This window comes from Melopsittacus undulatus, chromosome 8 (genome assembly GCF_012275295.1).
Source record: "Melopsittacus undulatus isolate bMelUnd1 chromosome 8, bMelUnd1.mat.Z, whole genome shotgun sequence".
Lineage (NCBI taxonomy): Eukaryota > Metazoa > Chordata > Aves > Psittaciformes > Psittaculidae > Melopsittacus > Melopsittacus undulatus.
Genome location: NC_047534.1, coordinates 35,493,602 through 35,513,151, shown reverse-complemented (window position 1 = coordinate 35,513,151; position 19,550 = coordinate 35,493,602). Strand labels below are relative to the sequence as shown.

General features: G+C 42.5%; 1 protein-coding gene across 1 annotated transcript in view; it reads right to left on the bottom strand.

Annotated features, from left to right (window-relative positions):
* The window catches only part of FAM117B (family with sequence similarity 117 member B), a 28,865-nt gene extending 16,545 nt beyond the window's left edge, over positions 1-12,320 (bottom strand). The window contains exons 1-2 of the mRNA XM_034065604.1: positions 11,613-12,320; positions 3,971-4,122 (exon numbers count right to left, since the gene is read on the bottom strand). Of these exons, the coding sequence (XP_033921495.1) occupies positions 3,971-4,122; positions 11,613-12,192 (732 nt within the window). The 5' untranslated portion in view covers positions 12,193-12,320. The remainder of the gene's footprint in view (positions 1-3,970; positions 4,123-11,612) is intronic.
* Between the last annotated feature and the right edge of the window lie 7,230 nt (positions 12,321-19,550).

The following is a 19,550-nucleotide window of genomic DNA, read 5'->3' as shown; positions in this document are numbered from 1 at the left end:
ACTGCATGCTTTGTGGACAGTTTGTATTCCCACCTAACCACATCCAGAACCACCTCCAAAAGCAGTGAACTGTAAAGGTTCTAAGAATAAGGGTAACATCTATCAGGAATCTTCATTCAGTCAAAAGAAATATACCCACTGAAGCAGGGGAAGGATTTCTGGAAGCAGCTTACATAGTGAATGGATAAGAATTTACTCTTCCATTATTGCCACAGAGCTGTTCTTCATATATAGCAGTCATCTAGCTAACTCAAAAGTCACTGGTAACTCACTTTCTCCTACAGACAGGAACTTTGCCTCAAAAACTCCACATCTACAGAGTGCAACAGTTGTTCCTATATTTGAGATTAACATCTTGCAAACCACAAAATGACCTTACTTGCTCCATCTGTACTCAGAACATAGAAACTCGTAAAGCCTTTGATGATGGGGTATATTAATCGTCATTTTGCAAGGAAAATTGATGTGTAACTCCAAAAACACAAGCTGCAACTCCCATTGTCTTCATATTGGCAAAACTTCCATTAGCAGTAATTTTTCATCTTCACTCCAAAAACTAGGACAAATCTGAATAAAAAGTTTGTAGGGTTGCTTTGAAATTTCTACTTGATAACAATATTATAAACCTATTTTGCCAGAAAAGCACTCACTTATTTTCATCATAAAATAGAGTACTTGATAATCACCATTCCTATGTATCAATCCTGGTCTTGACAATTCTCAAATGTCAATCTGGAGTCTCCTCCTATGCTCTGGCCCCTCAAACAGTAAGTTTTAGCAACTAATTCTAACTACCCAAATCAGCATAACCATTATACTTGCCTATAGGAATCTAATTACACCCTAATCAGTCTTTGCATTTAACTTATATTCAAGACTTTGACTTCAGATTCCAGACTTCTTTAACAAATTAATATCTGATTAATATTAAAGGATGTAAGGTTGCTTTGATGCTCATCCACAAAACAAACAGAAATCTTTATGGAGCAAGAGTAGATATAAGACACTATATTACAGGAAATCTTTACATCAAGACACTAACGTAATACTATTTTAGCAAGTCTCCTCCTATTTATTCCCCATATTTTGCTTGTAATACTTGTTTTCAAGAAACAGACCCAATTACCAATAGACAAAGAGCTTCTGTTTCTGTAGGTTCTCACAGTACTACTACTTGCTCATTAGTTGTTACCATTCGCAACATCCTTCCTCGTGTTCTAGAATTACAAAGGAATATGAGCTTGATTTATCACATAGTAGAACACTTTAAAAAAAAGTCTTAGAGGCAAAAAATTTGCAGTTGAAATAAAGTGTTTCTTTAAGAATTAAAAAAATTGAAAGCAACTATCTATCTCATTTTAACCTGTATTATGACATAGCTATATTTCAAACAGTCACAGGCAAAGCCAAACAGGTTTGATTCAAAGGGAAAAAGACAAAAGATTACAAATACTAGTTACTTAAACCAGTATCTGTATGTAAGAAACCTAGACAGACCCTAGGACACTCAGTAATACACTCATCATGCAACAAATATCCTGAAGGTACATAATTTTTTCTGGCTTTATAGACACGATTCATCAAAATAATCAGTTGAAGCAGGAGTCCGATACACAAAAGTCTGTGTGACCTGGGATCTCTTACACACCTCTCAGCTATGACCTGTGGGCATCTCTATGAAGTCTGGCAAGCCAAAGTGTGTCACAAATTGCTGTCTCTTCCCAGAGTGCTTCCTGGATGACTGTACTTGCTATGCCATAAACCCATGGAACCAAGATACCTTGCTTACTCAACTCTGAACTTTTTTATTTCTTAATAGATTCACCTTAAACTTTTGAAATCTCAGCACACCCATTTCACACCAGACTTTGTGAAATCTGAATTTACACACTGGAGACAGAATATCTTGTAATTCAAACACCACATCTTCAGGACAGGAAACAATAAAAATGGAGAGCCAATACTACTTTGAGAAACTAACTGTTTCAAATCATGTTTTCAACTTGTCCTTAGCAAAAATGGTTGCTTAAGCACACCAGGAAGTTTAAAAACAATAACATCTCATCAGTGTCATATCAACACAAGATTTGGATGTACTTATTATGTCTGTATCCCAAAATTTTCTACTGGTGTGATAAAGTTTAATTCAGGAAGGCCAAACAGATAATTTCATTTCCCTCAGCAATATACTAACATCAAACACCACTAAACATATTCATTTTACAGAAATATTCAATGTCCTTTACAGTCTTCCCATTGATTTTTGGGAATGTTTCCCATTATTTAAAGAAACCCCACTACGATAGCAGCCAGATGTGTCAGAATTGGAGGAAAACAACACAAAAAATGTAAGCCAAAAAGGATGTTATCTAATCTTGCTGGAGAATACACAGGTTAACTCAGATTAAACCGAAACGAAACTGAAAGACATCAACTGAATATAGCAGGTACTTTGGCAGTACTATAGAAATATAATTATTTTGAAAAAGTATTACCCTAAGAAATCAAACATGAAAATAACCAGTGTGGGTGACTTAGCTATTTTAGTTCTGCATTTTAATGATGCCTTTTAATAGCCTAGCATGAGCAGCAGCTCCTTGTATATCATACACCCCCTTCATCATCCTTCTCCTTTTACTATGATTTGCTTACCTTTTCCATCTCATCTTCTATCTATTTTTCCAATTAAATTTCCTGCACAGAAATCTTGTTCCTCAGCTCTCCTTTCTTCACCAGTTTTTATTTCTACCTTACCCACAGGAGCATATTTCCCTACAAAACACCTTCTTTTTCTACGGATCTGCTCTTTGAATTGTGGTCCTTTTCACGAAATGTTGTGGATCTTGAGAAGGCCATACGGTAACAGCCAACACTGCAGACAGCTGCTCCACAGCCTACGCATTTGAGTAGATAGCAGACTCTAACCTACATGGATACATTTTTGTTACTGTTACCAAACTTAAAGCAGGCTCAAAATCTAGCATGTCCTACGTGCTGTCAGTTCTTTCATGCTTGTGTTCTTTGGAACTGAAGACCTGTTGTTGAAACCAGGCCTTAAGAACAGGGATTTATAATCTGCTGTGTTTGGCTCTTTCTCTGTAAATTAAGAGAATTCCACTGCCAGACTGCATTCAGAGAAGGAGAAGTGAAAAACTGGAATATTTTAAGGAAAAATCCATCTTCAACTACTTCTGCATACAGTAGGATACTGTGTAACAACAGCACCCTTTAATAGGAATGATAAAACAACTGTCAGATAAGTGTATAACTCTTGTAACACTAACTTCATTCAGTTGTTTATAGTCCAATCTTTACAGGTGTCATAGGACCAAACTGCTAAAAGCTCATGAAATTTAGTAAAGTCAATGCAGTTTATTTGGCAAAAACACACACTTCATTGGTATTTTCCAGTTGAGCTAAATTTCAACATTATTCACTGTTCAATGAGGCAGCTCTTCAATGTATAATTCTACACTTGGTGCATATATCCCAGGTGAACATTTAAAGCCTTTCACATCCTTCAAGAGGATGAGCAGCCTATCACAGAAAAGGCTACAATACTTTTCATACAGGCACTGCAGAGGGTTTTTTCATTGCATTTTAAGACAGACATTTATACAGGGAGTACATAAGTTCTCTTGTATAAATGTAAACTAAATAGCACTTTGCATCAGTGTTATCCAGTGTACTGCACACTGCAAGAACAATGAGAACACAGATCTGCAATACACTAGGGGTTTTCTGAGTCAAGGAGAAAGTGGAACTCTTAACAGATACTACAGTTCACACCTTTTCTTAAAGAATACAAATAATTCACACCCATAACAACAGAAGTAGGATCCCTGCAATTTGAAAGTGAGTGGAAACTTGCAAGCAAGAAAGCTAAAAGGAACATTTTCAAGGAAAAAGCTTCTTGCATTTAAATCCTGTCTTCACATTTAAATACTCAGGAGACAAAAATCTGTCCTACCTGTGTGGCTTTGTCTCTCATACATGGAGCAGCTTGCCCATGATTATCACGAGGCCACTGTCCAGCAAGGTATGGAGCAGCAAGTGTATCCAATGAGGAAGTCCGGCGAATATTATTGGAAGGGCTTGATGAAGGTGGCCTTGATTTGTCAGCTAGAACAAGAACACTTGATTAGAAAGCACACAAGACAGAGAACTTTATTAATTGCCTACAATAAATCATATAAAACCAGAACTATGTTATTAAGTATACAACAAGACAGTTTCAATGTGGGAATTAAGTTTACTTTTCCAGACTTTATTCAGTTTTAATAAGCAATTAAATGTGTTTTTATGGTTTCCTTAAGAACGTTCTGATGTCTCAAATGTTGCACTGTACTCACACACCACCATTTCTTCCCTCAAAGGTGCAAAGGTTACTGGATTATTAAATGGTGAAGGGCTTGGAAAAAATAAAAATACTTCAAGTTTCCTCATATATAAGAGCTAACAATGAAAAACTGTGGTGAACTTTTTCCATCTAATGCTGAGTTTAGATTCCTCCCACTAGCCCTTTACCTACTTTAATTCAAGGGATGCTTACATGTTTTATTAACCACCCAGTATATGATACATATATATCATGTAGTGATTCATAAAGAGATTATGAATACATAACGAGTCATGGATCTACCCTAAGATCCAGAAGTCAACTTTGACGAGGTAATGATTTATATCTTAGAAGATAATCAAGACAACTCCTCCCTTTACATGCAGCTTGGCAGCTACATTCACTTTTTATACACTACGCCTTTCGCAACACCTCAGTTTTTGTGTTTTCATAGATTTCTCTCTTCAGAACAATACTAATAAGAACCCCTACTGAATAAGGTTAAATATAACAAGCACAGGAAGTAACACGAGAAGAAAGAATATGGTTAAAAACAAAAATTTGCATCTATCCAATCTGTCAATGATAGGTTACAGTGGCAGTGAAAGACGATGCTGTAGGGCTAGTAAGTGTAAACACCATGAAGGAAGGTTCATCAAAATAGTAATTGGGGTTTGTTAAATTAAAGAGACTGACAAACGGGAAAGACTCTGGGTTTAGATGCACGTATATGGTTGCACATTCTTTGTTACTAGTTATTCTAGGTGTAGAATGCAAATTCAGAGATCTCAATGATCTATACTGTCAGTTAATGTACTCCCCACAGAAGCATACCCAAAAGAATTGTGTATAAATCTTACCTACAGCAAATACAAAAGGCCTAAAACAAATAGCTAGAACACAGCAAAGAAGACACAGAAATCAAATGAAAGCTTTACAAGGGCACTGGAAAAACTCAGTGGTATCTTTCCTGACTGGGCCTTCAGATGAATTCTTCACTCAAAGTATAAACAACATAGCATTTTGTATTCGACATTAACACATTTACAGGCAAAAGAAGTTACGTTTGATTAACTTCTGCCTCTAGTCAGAAAACAAAAATACTACCATCAGATGTCCAGAATTCAATTTCTAAGTTATTTCAATCTACTAAAGATAAATAAATACACCTGTTAGGTTTAGATTTCAGTGGTGTGGACAACACCACAGTCTCACAGAACACCAGTCTTTCAAAAGTAAGTCTAATGACATTCTATATTAAATATCCTCATGCAAATTTTGCATTAGAAATGTACACACAAAAATTGTGGGAAATATTTCAATTCAATTGTACAGAAATAATGATTAGCACTCTAATCAGCTACATTCACATAAAGCAGTCCAGAAACCTCATCTGGTTTATTATTTCTACTAGTACCAACAGTGGTATAACTCTTACTACTGAGCTCACAGCACATCTGCTCTCAGGGAATAGCAGCAAAGTGCAGTTTATAAACTCCCATGCTCTTAAGACCCTTGTATCAAAATAATTCCCCAACTACCACTACTAGCACCACCCAGTACACAGAGGGGTCTGTTTGCACCAGAAGATTTCTGTCTGTATCAAAATGTCCTTCCTTAAAAATTACACTTGCTTTCAAAGTTATATCAAACATGCTATTTGTTTCAGAAATAGCTGCCATACTCTCCCTGTTACTCTTTCTTCTGAATTACTATTCTTCATCTTTGAGAAACTTCTCTCTTTTTACCAAAGGAAAACAGAAGGGACGTGAAGAAAATTACAAAATCAGGAAGTGTACGTACTCAGTCACATTATCTGCAAAGGCACTGCAGCACACAGCTTTGAAACTGAAGCAGCAGAAACCATCACCCTCTCCCCTCCTCCACAAAAAAAAAAAAGAAGTGGAAACAATATTTTGCTGGGCAAACAGACAGAATGAAAACTGAAGAGCCTGTTTACTATTTAAGTTCAAGGGAAGCTGCTCATTTCAAGGCACAAAGCCTGCAAGTATTCTCTCTTTATTCTGACTTAAAATTTCCTTCAAGGAATTGTGTTTTCAAACTACTTCGGGTATGTTTTTACTTATTCTTCCACCTTCACAACATGTCTTAATACAAACTGTGAAAAAGTCTACTACACAATTTCTTCTGCTGTTTCAAGAGGAAATTTTCAATGGGAACATACACAATGTTTTCATTGCACTTTCCTCCACAATACTTGAAGCAACCGTTCAGCTGCTATTTTTCCTTGATGTGACCTACATAACAAGAGATCTGCCTCCATAGAGATAACAGTTACAACAGCTGTGGCTGATGAAAAACAATGGAGCTGTTTCATCAAATAGATGCTTCTTGAATATTAGATCTGTTTTAATTGCCCTGATTATTGCTTTAAACTAATATTTGTGATAAATATCAACCCTCCTATACATTTGCCTCTACTCTAAGTCTATTCAGAAACAAAGTCTTAGTTCAATCCAGCTTTAAACAAAGCAAAAAAAACAACACAAAACATAAACAGAAAATACACAAGTCAACCAAGCCCATAATGTGGGAAAATAACAGCCAAGTTACCATGTCTTCGAGAGTCACTGCAGTACAACTGACCAACTGAGATTGCTACAGGTAAACTGGTATCATACACAAGTACTGCAGTTGTCAAGTCAGGCATCTTCGAAGGCAATTTAAGCTAAGGCAGGCTAACAATGTGACTGAAGAGCAAAACGGAACAAATACAGATGCTTATGAATAACTACCTGAAGGGTAGGAAAGAAAGCACTGACTTAGGCAGGTCTTATCATACAAGTCCTACAGCTGCAACTGGAAATCACAGTGTGAGAACACATACCTTTGAATTGGATGCCCCACAGGAGAAAGTTGCTATATATAAAAAAAGGAAGGGTAAATAAAAACCAGGAAGATATTACATATTTAAAAAGTCCTGAAATATGAAATACTGAAAATTCACCTTTCATATTTTCAGGAAAAGTTCAGAGCTTTTGTTAGAACTGCAGAATAAGGATTGTTGCTGAAGTGTATCTTGAAGATTGATCTTACAGCTCTACTGTATTTGAAATAGAAGTTTTGAGAACGGAAAATAAAAACCTTATAGAAACATTCTAACACACAACATAAGAAACCTAAACAAAACTAGCAAGCAGTAGAAAGAGCCACTGAAAAAGCATAGGACACAACTGACCTCACAAAATTCCCTGACTGAATTCCAATTTAAATTTTTTATACAGGTAGGATACCCAAGAAAGTGAGAAACAGTGAGACCCAACTAGCTTCTCTGGCATCTAGGCACAGGCTGACCTTTCTGCTCTGTTTTGGTCAGCCTTTTCCACAGAAATTACATTCATGGGATCTTCCCCATACACAGATGTCTTTTCCCAAAAACTCATACAAACACAACTGATCTCAGGAGCTTCACCTAGTTTTTATGTTTCCTTGAAAGTACTCAACAGGCTTGGATAGTATTGAGCACAGACAAACAGCACAAGTGTGTATATTCCCTTTGGAAGACAATGTCAGCTGTTATCTTCACATAAATGTAAAAGAACTACTCACAGTTTTATTCTAGTAATTCAAACTCATCCCATGGTAGGAGAACAACTGAATCAATGTTATTTTACAAAACCAAACCTCAGAAAGCCCAAGATGTTCAAGTCAATTCTAGTGAATGAAAACACTTCTAATCCAAACAGACTCCCCTGAAGTGTTGTCCACAAGAAACTTAAAAGTATGATACTGCAAAACTAAATTAACTTTCTTTACACCTACCATTTGTGAAACAGCTTAGGTAAGCAAAGCAGGCATGTAATGGTACACAAAGCCTGTGTTCTCTTATCGTACAGTATCATCTTTAATAACTACCGCAAAACCTTGGTAATTAATGTTGACAGGACTGCAGCTATTATTGTGTCAATCATCAAATTCTTCAAATAAAAAAAATCTACAGTGAAATGTAAGAGTATAATAGAGCTCCATTCCTTCTCCCTACCCCAAGGACAGGTTCACACCTGAACCCTTTAAGGCTTTCCAATATACTGTTATAACAATTGTCATCACTTCCTTTCACACAAGTAGACTTTAATATTACTTTAAAGGCCAAAATCATTCCAGATAAAACTAACTGATTCCTTAATTTTTTGAGTGAGTTTAAATGTCCAATTCAGTGAACTGGAATATACCAGAACGTTCAACACCCAGCAGAGAAATACTTCTCAGTCTTAAGGCACCTGAAAGGGTCAGTAAACAACTGCTGTGGTTCTGGTCTAGACCTTCTTGCTTACACAGCCTGGTGCATTATAACAGTTTTTGGAACTGAACAGTTGAACTCTTCCAAGAAGATGTTTTATATAAGAATACAAATAACAAGATCACATTTGATCTTTACTCAGTAAATAAACCAAGACAAAAACAACAATAAAGGCACAGCTTACATATTTATCTCATTTTGCAACAATCTACTAGTAGATCAAATCAATATCCTCCAACAGGGGTGGCATTACATATGCATAAAGAGGCTTACATGAAAACTGAACCAAAACTGGAGACTGCAGGACAGACCTCACACAGTAGAAATGAGGCCATATCAGTGATGGAAAGGACAGAGCACTTGAACATGCAAGCAGAAGAGCTGAAGTCTGTGAAATAAGTGCTAGAGACTGCACGGAGGGAAAGTAAAAGATGAAAACTGTGTAGTACGAAAACCTAGGCTCTTGGTCATACTTAGGAGGGAAGCAGCAAGAAAAGTCCAGAAATACAGAAATTGTACCATGGAATCTTCAGTTTGTAATTATGCCATCATCAACGGAAAATTAAGTTAAGTATGTCCAACATTTAACTGCAAATCACTTCAGAAAACAAACTGGGAAAACCCCAAACAAACCCAACAAAAAACCACACCCCAAGAAAACTCCACCACCAGAAAACTCAAAACCAAGATATTAAGTCACATTTGTGAATTCACAAGTAGGGGTTCTCAGCTTGCGTCAAGTAGCGTTAAGTACATTGATGAAAACTACATTCAAAACTATTCAACTAAGTGGAAAACATGGAGTTGAGTCTAAACTTACAGAACCAGTACTGCAGTTCAGAAACAGCTATCATTTGTCTAACCTCAGGGTTCATTTTAACATTAAAAAAAACCTATGGCTGCAGCTGCAGAAATGAACAAAAGCCATCATCTAAAAACAAGAAACAGGAAAACCCAAGTTATTCTCCAGTAGATTCTGACTGATACCCTGAAGTGCCCTGCATGGCTTCACAACAGTAGCCTCATTAGCAACTAGCATGTTCTCAGCTACCAGTAAGTTTTCTTACCTAGGTGAAGAAAAAAACTGAAGTTAACTCAGTCTCTATCAAGTACTGGACTACACAAGACAAATGCTAAGCAATATTAAACAGGTTTAATTTGCATTCTGGGCCATTACAAGTAACGTTCAGAAAGCAATTCTGTTTTCATACATCTGATAAAAAGCTAGTGAAGTTACTTTAACTCAGTAACCAAGTGATTTCATTGTTTCTACAAGTGAACGCTTAGATGCAATAAGGAAGGTAGCATGGTTTCAAGAGACTTTTACACAATGATCTGAAGATGGTGCAATTTTTCCACCCTAAATGGTTGACACATGCCTTTATAAACAGCTTTCGATTTCAAGGCTAGCCATCCTGTTCCTCATTTTCCAGGCCAGGAGATTGCACCTTGGGCAAATCACAGGAAGAAGACAGGATTGTGTTATGTGTATAAAGTCTTTCAGATTACTGATTAACAAGAATCTCAAACAAAGGATACACACATTCCTCAATCCAAAGGCTCGGAATATAACCTTAAAAAAAGTCATGTTACTCTTATCCAAAAAGCAGAAAATCTAATTCAGAACATAAACAGCTTTGTGATACTGCTTTCTTACACTGCAGGCAAGCAGTCATATGGTAATCTTGAAGGGGTATGTCTGAATTTAAAAAAATGATAAAAATTAAGTTACACAGACATTAGCTTAAGTGCTATGTACTATACCAACTGATTATGACTGTCTAATTGGGCAGCACCATTCTTCAAGAGCCAGGATAAAACAAAAGGTGAAAGAAAGCCAACATAGTGATAGTCTGGTTATAATCATTATTCTAGAAGGGTGAGCAACATCAGGAGAAGCAAAAGTGTTGAAGGGAATCATGTTGGTCCTATATTTCTGCATATACACTTCTGTATATTAGTCAACTTTATTGCACAAGTTATTGTGTGCAATGTTATAAAAGAGCAGCTATAACCTTTGGCATCGCAGAAGTCAGATTTTTCCAGATTTGAGGATATGAACACAGAGCCTCACTCAAACATTTTTGAGTAGAGAAGAACAAGGACATATGTAAGCCTCTTTTAGCCTCAGCCAGAAGCCAAATGTTGCTTATATTTCAGCATTCCCAGTAGGTATGCTTTAATTGCTTAAAACTATTAAAAAAAGCAGTTTGTTACAAAACGCATGCCATTCCCACACTATTTTCTACCCTTGATGTAGCACAAGCTTGTCATCACTTAAGTTCACACATCCTTCTACAGGGTTCATGTTGAAAGTAACTACTAAGAGAGATAACGAGCACTTTTTTCCTGCATCTCTGTGCAATGCCTACAATGCTACTGATTTACTAATCACCAGCTTGTGGACACTGGATTGAAATCACACACCATCTGGGACAAGATGCACAGAAAGGAATGAAGATGTGAAGGCTTCACAACACCCCCCAAACACCAAATACACCTTAAGCTTGTACCGAAGTACCTGATGCACATCTACACCGCTGACCCCCTCTCATCTGGAAACCTTTGGCAGTGCTTGCAGAAGGGCTACAGCAATAGCTACAACTCCCCACATGGCACGCTTGGCTTTCTCCGTCCCTCTTCTAACAACCAGGAAGCGGTAACAAAAGCAACAAGCCCTTCAATGCACACACTCCGCAAGTGCCGTCGCCAGAAACAGAAGGCTGGGAACGGGCGCAAGCCTGAGCACGGCCCCTGTGTCCCTACCTCTCCTCCCGAGAACAGAAGCGGAGACCACCGCCGATGCGAGCCCTATCACCCCGCAAAGCGCTCCCTGAACCCGGCCACACTGAGCCGCCCGGGGAGCGCCCGCTGCCGCTCCTCCCGCAACCCCGTAGCGGTCTGGCCGTGCACCCCCCCCCCCAAACTCCCCTCAGGTACGGGTCCTCTCCCCGCCAGTAACGCCGGGCGGCAGCAGGTGCGCGGCGCGGTGGGGCCGGCGGCAGCGCTCACCTTTGCAGACGGGGGAGCTGGGACTCTTCCTCTCCGGGGAGCTCCTGCCCTGCTCTGGCGAGTGCCGCCGGTGCCGGACCCTGCCCTCGGGCAGCGGAGGCACGGGAGAGGAGCAGGGTGAGAGCCCGCAGCCCAGCGGCGGCGGCGGGGGAGGCGGCGGCGGGAGATGGTGGGGCCGCGGGGGGCTCCCCCGCGCTCCGCCGGCGCGCGTGGGGCTGCCCCGCGAGGAGGCGGCGGCTGAGGCGGCGCCGCCGCCCCCTCCCCCCGGTGTCTGCGTGGCCATGGCGGGGCCGCCGCGGCCGCCGCCGCCGGTGGGCGCCGCGCGCGTGGGGCTGATGCTGCGCGAGGCCGGCGCCGCGCGTGGGAGACCCCCGCCCGGGGCGCTCGCGCCGCCGCTCCTCGTGGGGCTGCCATGTTGCTGCTGTTGCTGCTGCTGCTTGAGCTGGAAGGGCACCGTGGCCCGCATGGGCTGGAGGCGACTGCTCGCTCCGGCTCCGCCGCCCGCCGCCGCCGCGCCTCCTCCCGCCAGGGAGGTGGCCGGGGTAGGGGAGCCGCTGCGCCTCACGCGCTGGTGGGACATTGTCCGCTGGGAGCCGGGGCTCGCGGAAGACCGTCGCTGGCGGGGAAGGCAGGGAACGGCGCTGGGCGCCGGCAGCTCCTCACGGGGGTCCAACGCCTCAGGTGGTGCCGGTCGCGGCCCCGACTCGTCCTCACTGCCGTCCCCAGCCCGGAGCGACCCGCGCTGCCTCCGAAGCCTCCGCTCGCCTCATCAACAATAGTGCCCCGGCCGCCCCGCCCCGCCCCCCGCGCCCTCCCATTGGTCCCGCCGCCTCTCAGCTCGCGCAGCTACGGCGCGCCCATTGGCTGCGGAGCGCGCTCCTGAGTGGCCGAGCCTGCGCCGGGAGGAAAGGGGCGGGGCAGCTCTTAAAGCCACCACGCGCGCGCGCGTGGCGGCCGGCGGGGCCGCGCGCTGCTCGCGGCACGTGCCGCCGCGGGGGGTGAGGGGTCGCGCGCGAGCGCGGCCCGGGTGCAGCCCCGGACCGGGGAGCTCCGGGTGAAGGGGAACCCCCAACCCCGGGGACGAGCGGGGCTGGCACGGGCCGTGATGAAGGGGCCGCGGGACCGCAGCGCCGGGCAGGGGCCAGGTGTCCGCCGTCACGTGGGGTGGTGGCGCCCCCCGCCCCCGTGTCTCAGGCCCGTCCGGGGGCTGCGTTAGAACAGGGCTGCTCGAGCGTTGTTCTCTCCAGGCGCGGCAGGAGAGGACGAGGGCGCAGCAGCGGCTCGTCCAATCGCTGTGCCACCAGCTTAGCGTGACTGATGATGGCACCGGATACACGGGTAATATCCAGGCAGACTTCTCCCCTCAGTTACTGTGTTTACTCTTTCTTCCTTAGATTAGTCGCGTGTTCACCGCAATCTCTTTAGAACACTTGCTGACTGTAACATCCTCTTAACCTGATTTGTACGTTAGAGAATACACGCGTGAAGCAGGCTTGAGTTCATGTGTTTGGGTTATTTAGATGCAAGGTAGAGACATTTTATCACCTCCAAGACATGAAGGAATTAATAAATCATCTCTCTATATTGCAAATGCCTGTTCTGTGGTACCAAACTTGCATTCTTTCTTCAATATCACTCTACAAGTTGTATGTTGCAATTGAATACCATTGCTATGATCCAAACAAATTACACAGTGTTCTTTCTTCAGCCTGGTTACACTTGGAGTTGTTTTTTTCGCTCCTCTTTTCTCCTTTGCTGTTTCTGATTGAAGTCTGCTTCGCTTAAGAAGCCCTGACTTCCCCTTTGAAGAGCTCCAGCCTGGTGGCTCACAAGTTTAACAAGACTGAAAAGCAAGACTACGTATGTGCCCTTCTGAAGGATGCCTGCACATGAGCCTGCCGCAGGCCTTGAAGGTTAAAGTTCTTGTCAGAGTCAAGAGCCTTTTGTGGGAAACCAAACTGGCAAAAAAGGATTGGATGGATGCATTTTATGCTTGCCCGCCGGTACTCTAAACAGTAGTAATAGGGCCTGTAGCATAGCAGGACGGGTCAACCACAGCTGGCTACAAGAGGCTGTGCCCAGACTTGGGCTGCCCCTGAAAGCGGTGATGTCAAGGGAAGGCACCAGAAGTCTGGCAGGTCATTACTGTAGCCCTGTGTGCAATTTGCTTAAGTTTCCTTATAAATTACACACATAGCATCACATCTCAGTCCTTTCCTTGTAGCCATCACAAGCACTGGTGGTACAATGTGGCAAAGCACCAAATCCCAGATAGCCCACTTGATCAGTGAAATACCTGTGAGAGTGCTCTGCTCACTAGGAATGGCTGAGAGGCAGAAAACACCGTGGGCTACATACTGTCAGCAGTGGAGGCAAAGGGATTTGGTCATTCTCTCTCTACCAACTAGCAAAACGGAGCCGCAAGCTTTCTTAGATGGAGTGGGGTGTTGGAGAATGCATATTCCAAACTGTAGGCTGGTATAGGATAGAGGTAAGCCCTTTACCAAGTGACCTGGGACAGTCTGCTTCTTGGGAACTGGATGGGCATCAGTCAGCAGGTGGTGAGCAAGCTTGTGCATAATCGTAGCAGTTATTGATACCATTATTACTATTTCCCCTTCCTTTTACATCCTGTTAAACTGCCTTGGTCTCAACTCACAAATTTTACTTTTCCCCCCGTCTGATTATCTCTCCACCCCACTGTGGGGGGGTGACTTAACAAGCAGCTGTATGGTGTTCAACTGCCTGCTGGGTTACACCACGACAGCAGCCCAGGACTGCACACAAGTATCCTACAGCAGGCTAACCTATGCAGCATTGCTGCAATTCCCAGCCGAGAGCAGAAGATGCAATCGTCTCTGCAGTTCTTCCTGCTTTGGCAGCACCCGCTGCCAGTGCCAGTACAGTTGCTCAGCAGGCTTTCAACCCTTGGACAGTTTATCCTGCCCAGAAATACTGTGGCTGTTCAGAAGCAGTGTGCCATAAACATATGTTTATGGCATAAAATATTCCGAATGCATTCTGATTCCTGTTACTGTTTTGAAGAGGCCAAAAATGAAAGGTATTGATTCAGGTTGATTTGCATGATACGTGTTACGGAGCCAAGTCACGACTTTGAATGCAGAAGATATCTGTGGCAATTATAGTACTTCCCACATTATTGTCACACTGCAAAAATGGCACTGCTCCACACAGTTGTTATGACAATAAAAAGCAAAGCATTTACATATACTGCTCTAGACGTGAAAGTTCAACATGTAAAGTCATGTACTCAGACCTAATGTACTTCATACATTAATTTGTTTAAACTGTTACAAATGTGTTACAACAAGATCTTACTCCTACACCTTACAGAAAGAATAGAGACAACTAAAGGAGGATTATGAATTACTTGAAAATAGTTTTGAAACTTTTTACTTTAAAACAACCCAACCCCTCCAAACCCAAATAAACCTAAATCAAAACCCCAGCCCCAAATAACTTGGATCCAGATTCCCCCCCCAGACTCTCCTTGTAATTCATACCTCCCAAGCTCTGGGTTTTGTTTGAGCTGTCACGTCCCTTACTGCCTTCAGACTTTGCCTAACGCTGTCCAGGCAAGCTCTGAACAACACATTTCCTACAGTCAGGATCTGCCTCTGCATCTTCAGCTCCATTGGCTCACAGGAGCTGCACAGTCACTGGTGCGCTCACCTACCACACTGAAGTGCCACCACAGGAGGTGATGAGCATTCCCATCTCCCACTGACCTAGAGGCACTCCGCAAATAAACCAGGGGCCTGCCGAAACGTACTGCTGTGTAACATAGTCCTTGTTGGGAGATTAGGAACTGCAGATGTCCCCTTACTTGCAAGGGGTTGGTTCTTTCCTAAAATATGGTGTGTAGTAAAAGCTGAGGACACAAACAAATAAATCCAAACACTAGAAGCACATCAGGAGTGCTCTCAAAGGCTGACTGATAAACCACACAGATCTGCACGAACAAATGTGCAACCTGCTGAAAACAAGGATGTAAACAAGTCAGGGAAGTGGTCAAAACAGTGACCTTGAATGAAAAGCAGAGAAACAAGTTCGAAGAGGTTTAGCCAGGTTCACAAGACCACATCCCACTGTATGGATATCAAAACAATGAATACTTATGGAGTTCTGTTGTACTCAAGGACTGGAAGTTAATGAATAGAACCGCTCACTGCTCATAGTAATACATATGAAAAATGTACTGTTAAAAGTAATGGTGATAATAGCAAATCTGATGGAAAATGGCTGTGATCCAAGTAGCTTCAAATATGTTCATGTCTTACTCCAAAATTAAATCAATGTAAAGCAGCACATGTAAAGAAGCAGTTTACTGCCCCAAATTGTTTTGAGTTTTTTACCTGCAGTTGTTGCATGCAACACTGAAGGCTGAAAGACTAAAGATTCTGGGAGTCTAATCTAAACATTAGATTATGCCCCAGGATATTTCATTGTTTTTCTTATCTCTCCCCTGCAGAGAGAGTTTGTTTTCCTTGTTTATGTGGGTGTTCACATTAACAGGAGATACGAGAAATAGGACAAACATAAAGGAATTTGCTTCACACAAAACCTGTAAGATCCCAGTTAATATTCCAGAATATCTGGTGGGATTTGAGCAGGCAAGCAGATTGAAATAAGGTATTAAGATTAAAACAATAAAAAACAACAGATGGGACCTTGGCCATAAATCAAACTACATGTGATAAGCAAAAGACAACTTAAAGCAAAATGCGCTCCTGCTGCATTTTATGAAGTACAATCTTTAAGAGACGTTGTCATACAAATAACATCCTGAGGTTTCTGTGCCTCACTGGCACCAAGATAACACATTTCTGACAAACCAGCACAGTTCCTCAATGCAGCACTTACCTGCAGGCTTGAAGGATGTTTCCGGCATGTATTCATGGTGAACAGAATTACCTGGGAGAAGTACAAGGTTAATTTCTTTAAAAGACAGTGCTAAATTCACCTACCTGTGACATGTTTTCCCACATATACAGACCTGTTTTTTGAACACAGGTTAAATGACAGCAGCAACACTAAGCTTGTGAGTGTCCAGCTACTGAAGGCGAGGGGCAGCTGGAGTCATGTGTGGTTCGCCAGATGAGAGTGACTGCAGCTGTTACTGGTTTCTGCTCAGAAAAGCCATGTTCATAGCGTTTCTGAATCTCTGGGTTTGGTAACATTGGGAGAGGTGGCCAAGTTCATTGAAACAAGACACAGTTTAGGCTCCCCAAGGTATCCTGCAAGAAAGATGCTGGATGATAATTTGCATATAATTCCTCCCTCCAACAAGAAAACTTCCTTTCAGGAAGCAAGCAATTTTCTTTAAGATTATCTTCCAAAACCTTAATATTTTTAGCACTTATTTCTGGAGCTTGCAGATATAATGCAGAGATTTGTCTTTATTTTTGTTGTGTATAAAGATGGAACGTATTTCTGTATTTCTCAGAGCAGAAGAATGTGTTCGAAATATAGAAGGAAACTCTTGATCTACAAACATTGAACACTGAAGGCTCCTACAAGCCACCAGCACAATTTCTGTCCTGTAAGTATAATCATAGAGTCACATGGAATTACATGCTGTAAAAGATTTATTTCAGTTATAGACATTATCAGTTTTAATAATGATGTGGATTTTATGGCCTTATTGTAGGATGATAAACATCCTCCTGTATATGTGATGAATAGGAACAGAACTATAGATGCTTTTCGCCTAAGAGAGGAAAGAAGAAGGTTTGTTCCTTCTGATTCAGGCCTAAAACCTTGTTCTGCTTTTGTTTATTTTTATAACATTTAGAAAAGCTAAAGAGATTGTGAAAAGCTTATTGGCATGGCTTACTCATGGCCATTCCAATGGCCATGAACACAATGGCTACTGAGAAGCAGTGACAAAATGATTTTGCTTCTCTCTCCACATACATGTACTAGCCCTGGAGTTAAATTAATTAACTTTAGCAGAGCGTGTGATCAAGTGGGAGCATGGGATTAAGTGGGAGCATGGGATTCTCTGATTTGGGAAATCATCTATTTAGAACCGATAAAGCAGTGCTCTGAATCCTTGTTGCATTCAGCCATGGGCGCCAGGGGAGCTCTTAACTAGTTTGGTTACATCTCAACCAGACATCAGTTTGTCTCATCCTGTCCTCATGCATTGCATCTTGTGTTCAGCCTGACTTTGCCTCCAGGGTAGCTGGAGAGGCATCACTGTGAGAGTGGATGTCATCTCTGAGATGAGGAAAGCAAAGCTGGGCAAAGCCCCAAGCCCCACTTCTGTTAGCAGCACAGGCCTCATGCAATGCTCAGGCTCACACTGCTCAGCAGAGGCATGCGGACGCCTCCAGCAGTTGTGGCTGGTCCAGCCAGGCTGCTGTTTCACAGCGGTGAGCCTGCAGGTTGTCTCTTATCCTTGGAGCAGAGGCCAGTTAATCCTTGGACCCCAAAGCACAGTAGGGAAAAGCTTCCCAAACCTGCAGCTTGTTGGCCACTGCTGGTCTGCAACAGGAGAACCTGTGAGTACCTCCTGTGGATGGGTGCTCTGCTAGGGTTAACACAGTGCCCACATCAAGCCTGTCTGATACTGCTGCTTGCTTCTGCTTGGCTCAAATGCTTCACGTTTCACTTTAAGTCTCAGTTCATAGCTCATGTAAGCACATGGGATCTTCTGCTTGTCTGTGCCTTAAAAGAACATTTCTATCACTCATGATCACAGGGGGAAGCTCAAACACATGATTTAGTTGCATTCTGGTTTTCCAGAAGCAAACAGTAAACAAAATTATCCTGCTTAATAGTGACTTTAAGTCAGCTGGTTCTGAGGCCTCATTCAGAGTTTTTAATGGTCCTGCAAGAAACCTCCTGGCAGAGCAACAGAAACACAGGTTCCCAATGAATTCTTTCCACCTTAGTGGAGATCCAGTAAGGCCTCCCTCCTGCAGGAGGTTCTTTGGCCACCTGTATACACCTTGGCTGCACTAGGGAAAGGAATGTGTGCAGCAGCAGCACTGACCTCATGTGCTAGAGTCAGACCTCCAACCTGCCACAGTGATTTGTGTCAGGTCTGACTTTTTCACTCATCCAGAGACCTGGAGGTGCAAGAAGCTACTCGTTACAACACATCTGCAGGGCTCAGTTGTTGCCTTTCCAATAGGAGGAAAGGGGAAGGGAGAGGTAGATGGGGAAGGAGAGAAAGAAATCGGGAAAACAGGTATAATTATATGTAATTAAAAATACACAAATACATTACAGCAGACTGGTAAAGTGCCAGTCACTGCAAAAAAAAAAAAAATACAGTCTAACAACCATCAGGAACAAAACCAGGAAGAAAGCACAAACTAACCTCACTTCTTACGCACACAGTTCCATGTGCATAAAAGTACCTTATGGACACCACATTTCTGGTCATCCTGACTGGGAAATGTGATTGCCTATGGCATACACTTCTCACAAACAAAGGTTGCACTAAATGAAAGGGGAAAGCAAAAAAGCCCCTACCATTCACAGGAGCTGCTTGCAGGCCTGATGCAAGCAGTGGCACCAGTAGAATGAGCTGTACCACCTCTGCACCCTCTTTATCACAATGTCTTACAGGAGCAACAAAGAAATCAGGCCAAAAACAAGTACTGAGTCCTACTGTGTTGCTGGTGCCTGAAACAAATATCCCTACCCTTCCTCCATGATCTTTCCTCTTCCCTCAAACCCACCTCATGCATTTGAGACACTGCCCATCGTGCCCAAACCATGCCTGCTCTGTAGTGGGTGTACATCCTCATTCTCATAAGGTGCTTGCAACGTGACAGAAGGCCTTGGGAAACTCCTGTCCCTCCTCTCAGGAATCGGAATGCACCTGGATCGCGCATTTCCAACCTTCCTCAGTATTTGCATCCTTACCATTTTCCCAGTGCAAGCCCCATCTAGAAATGCCAT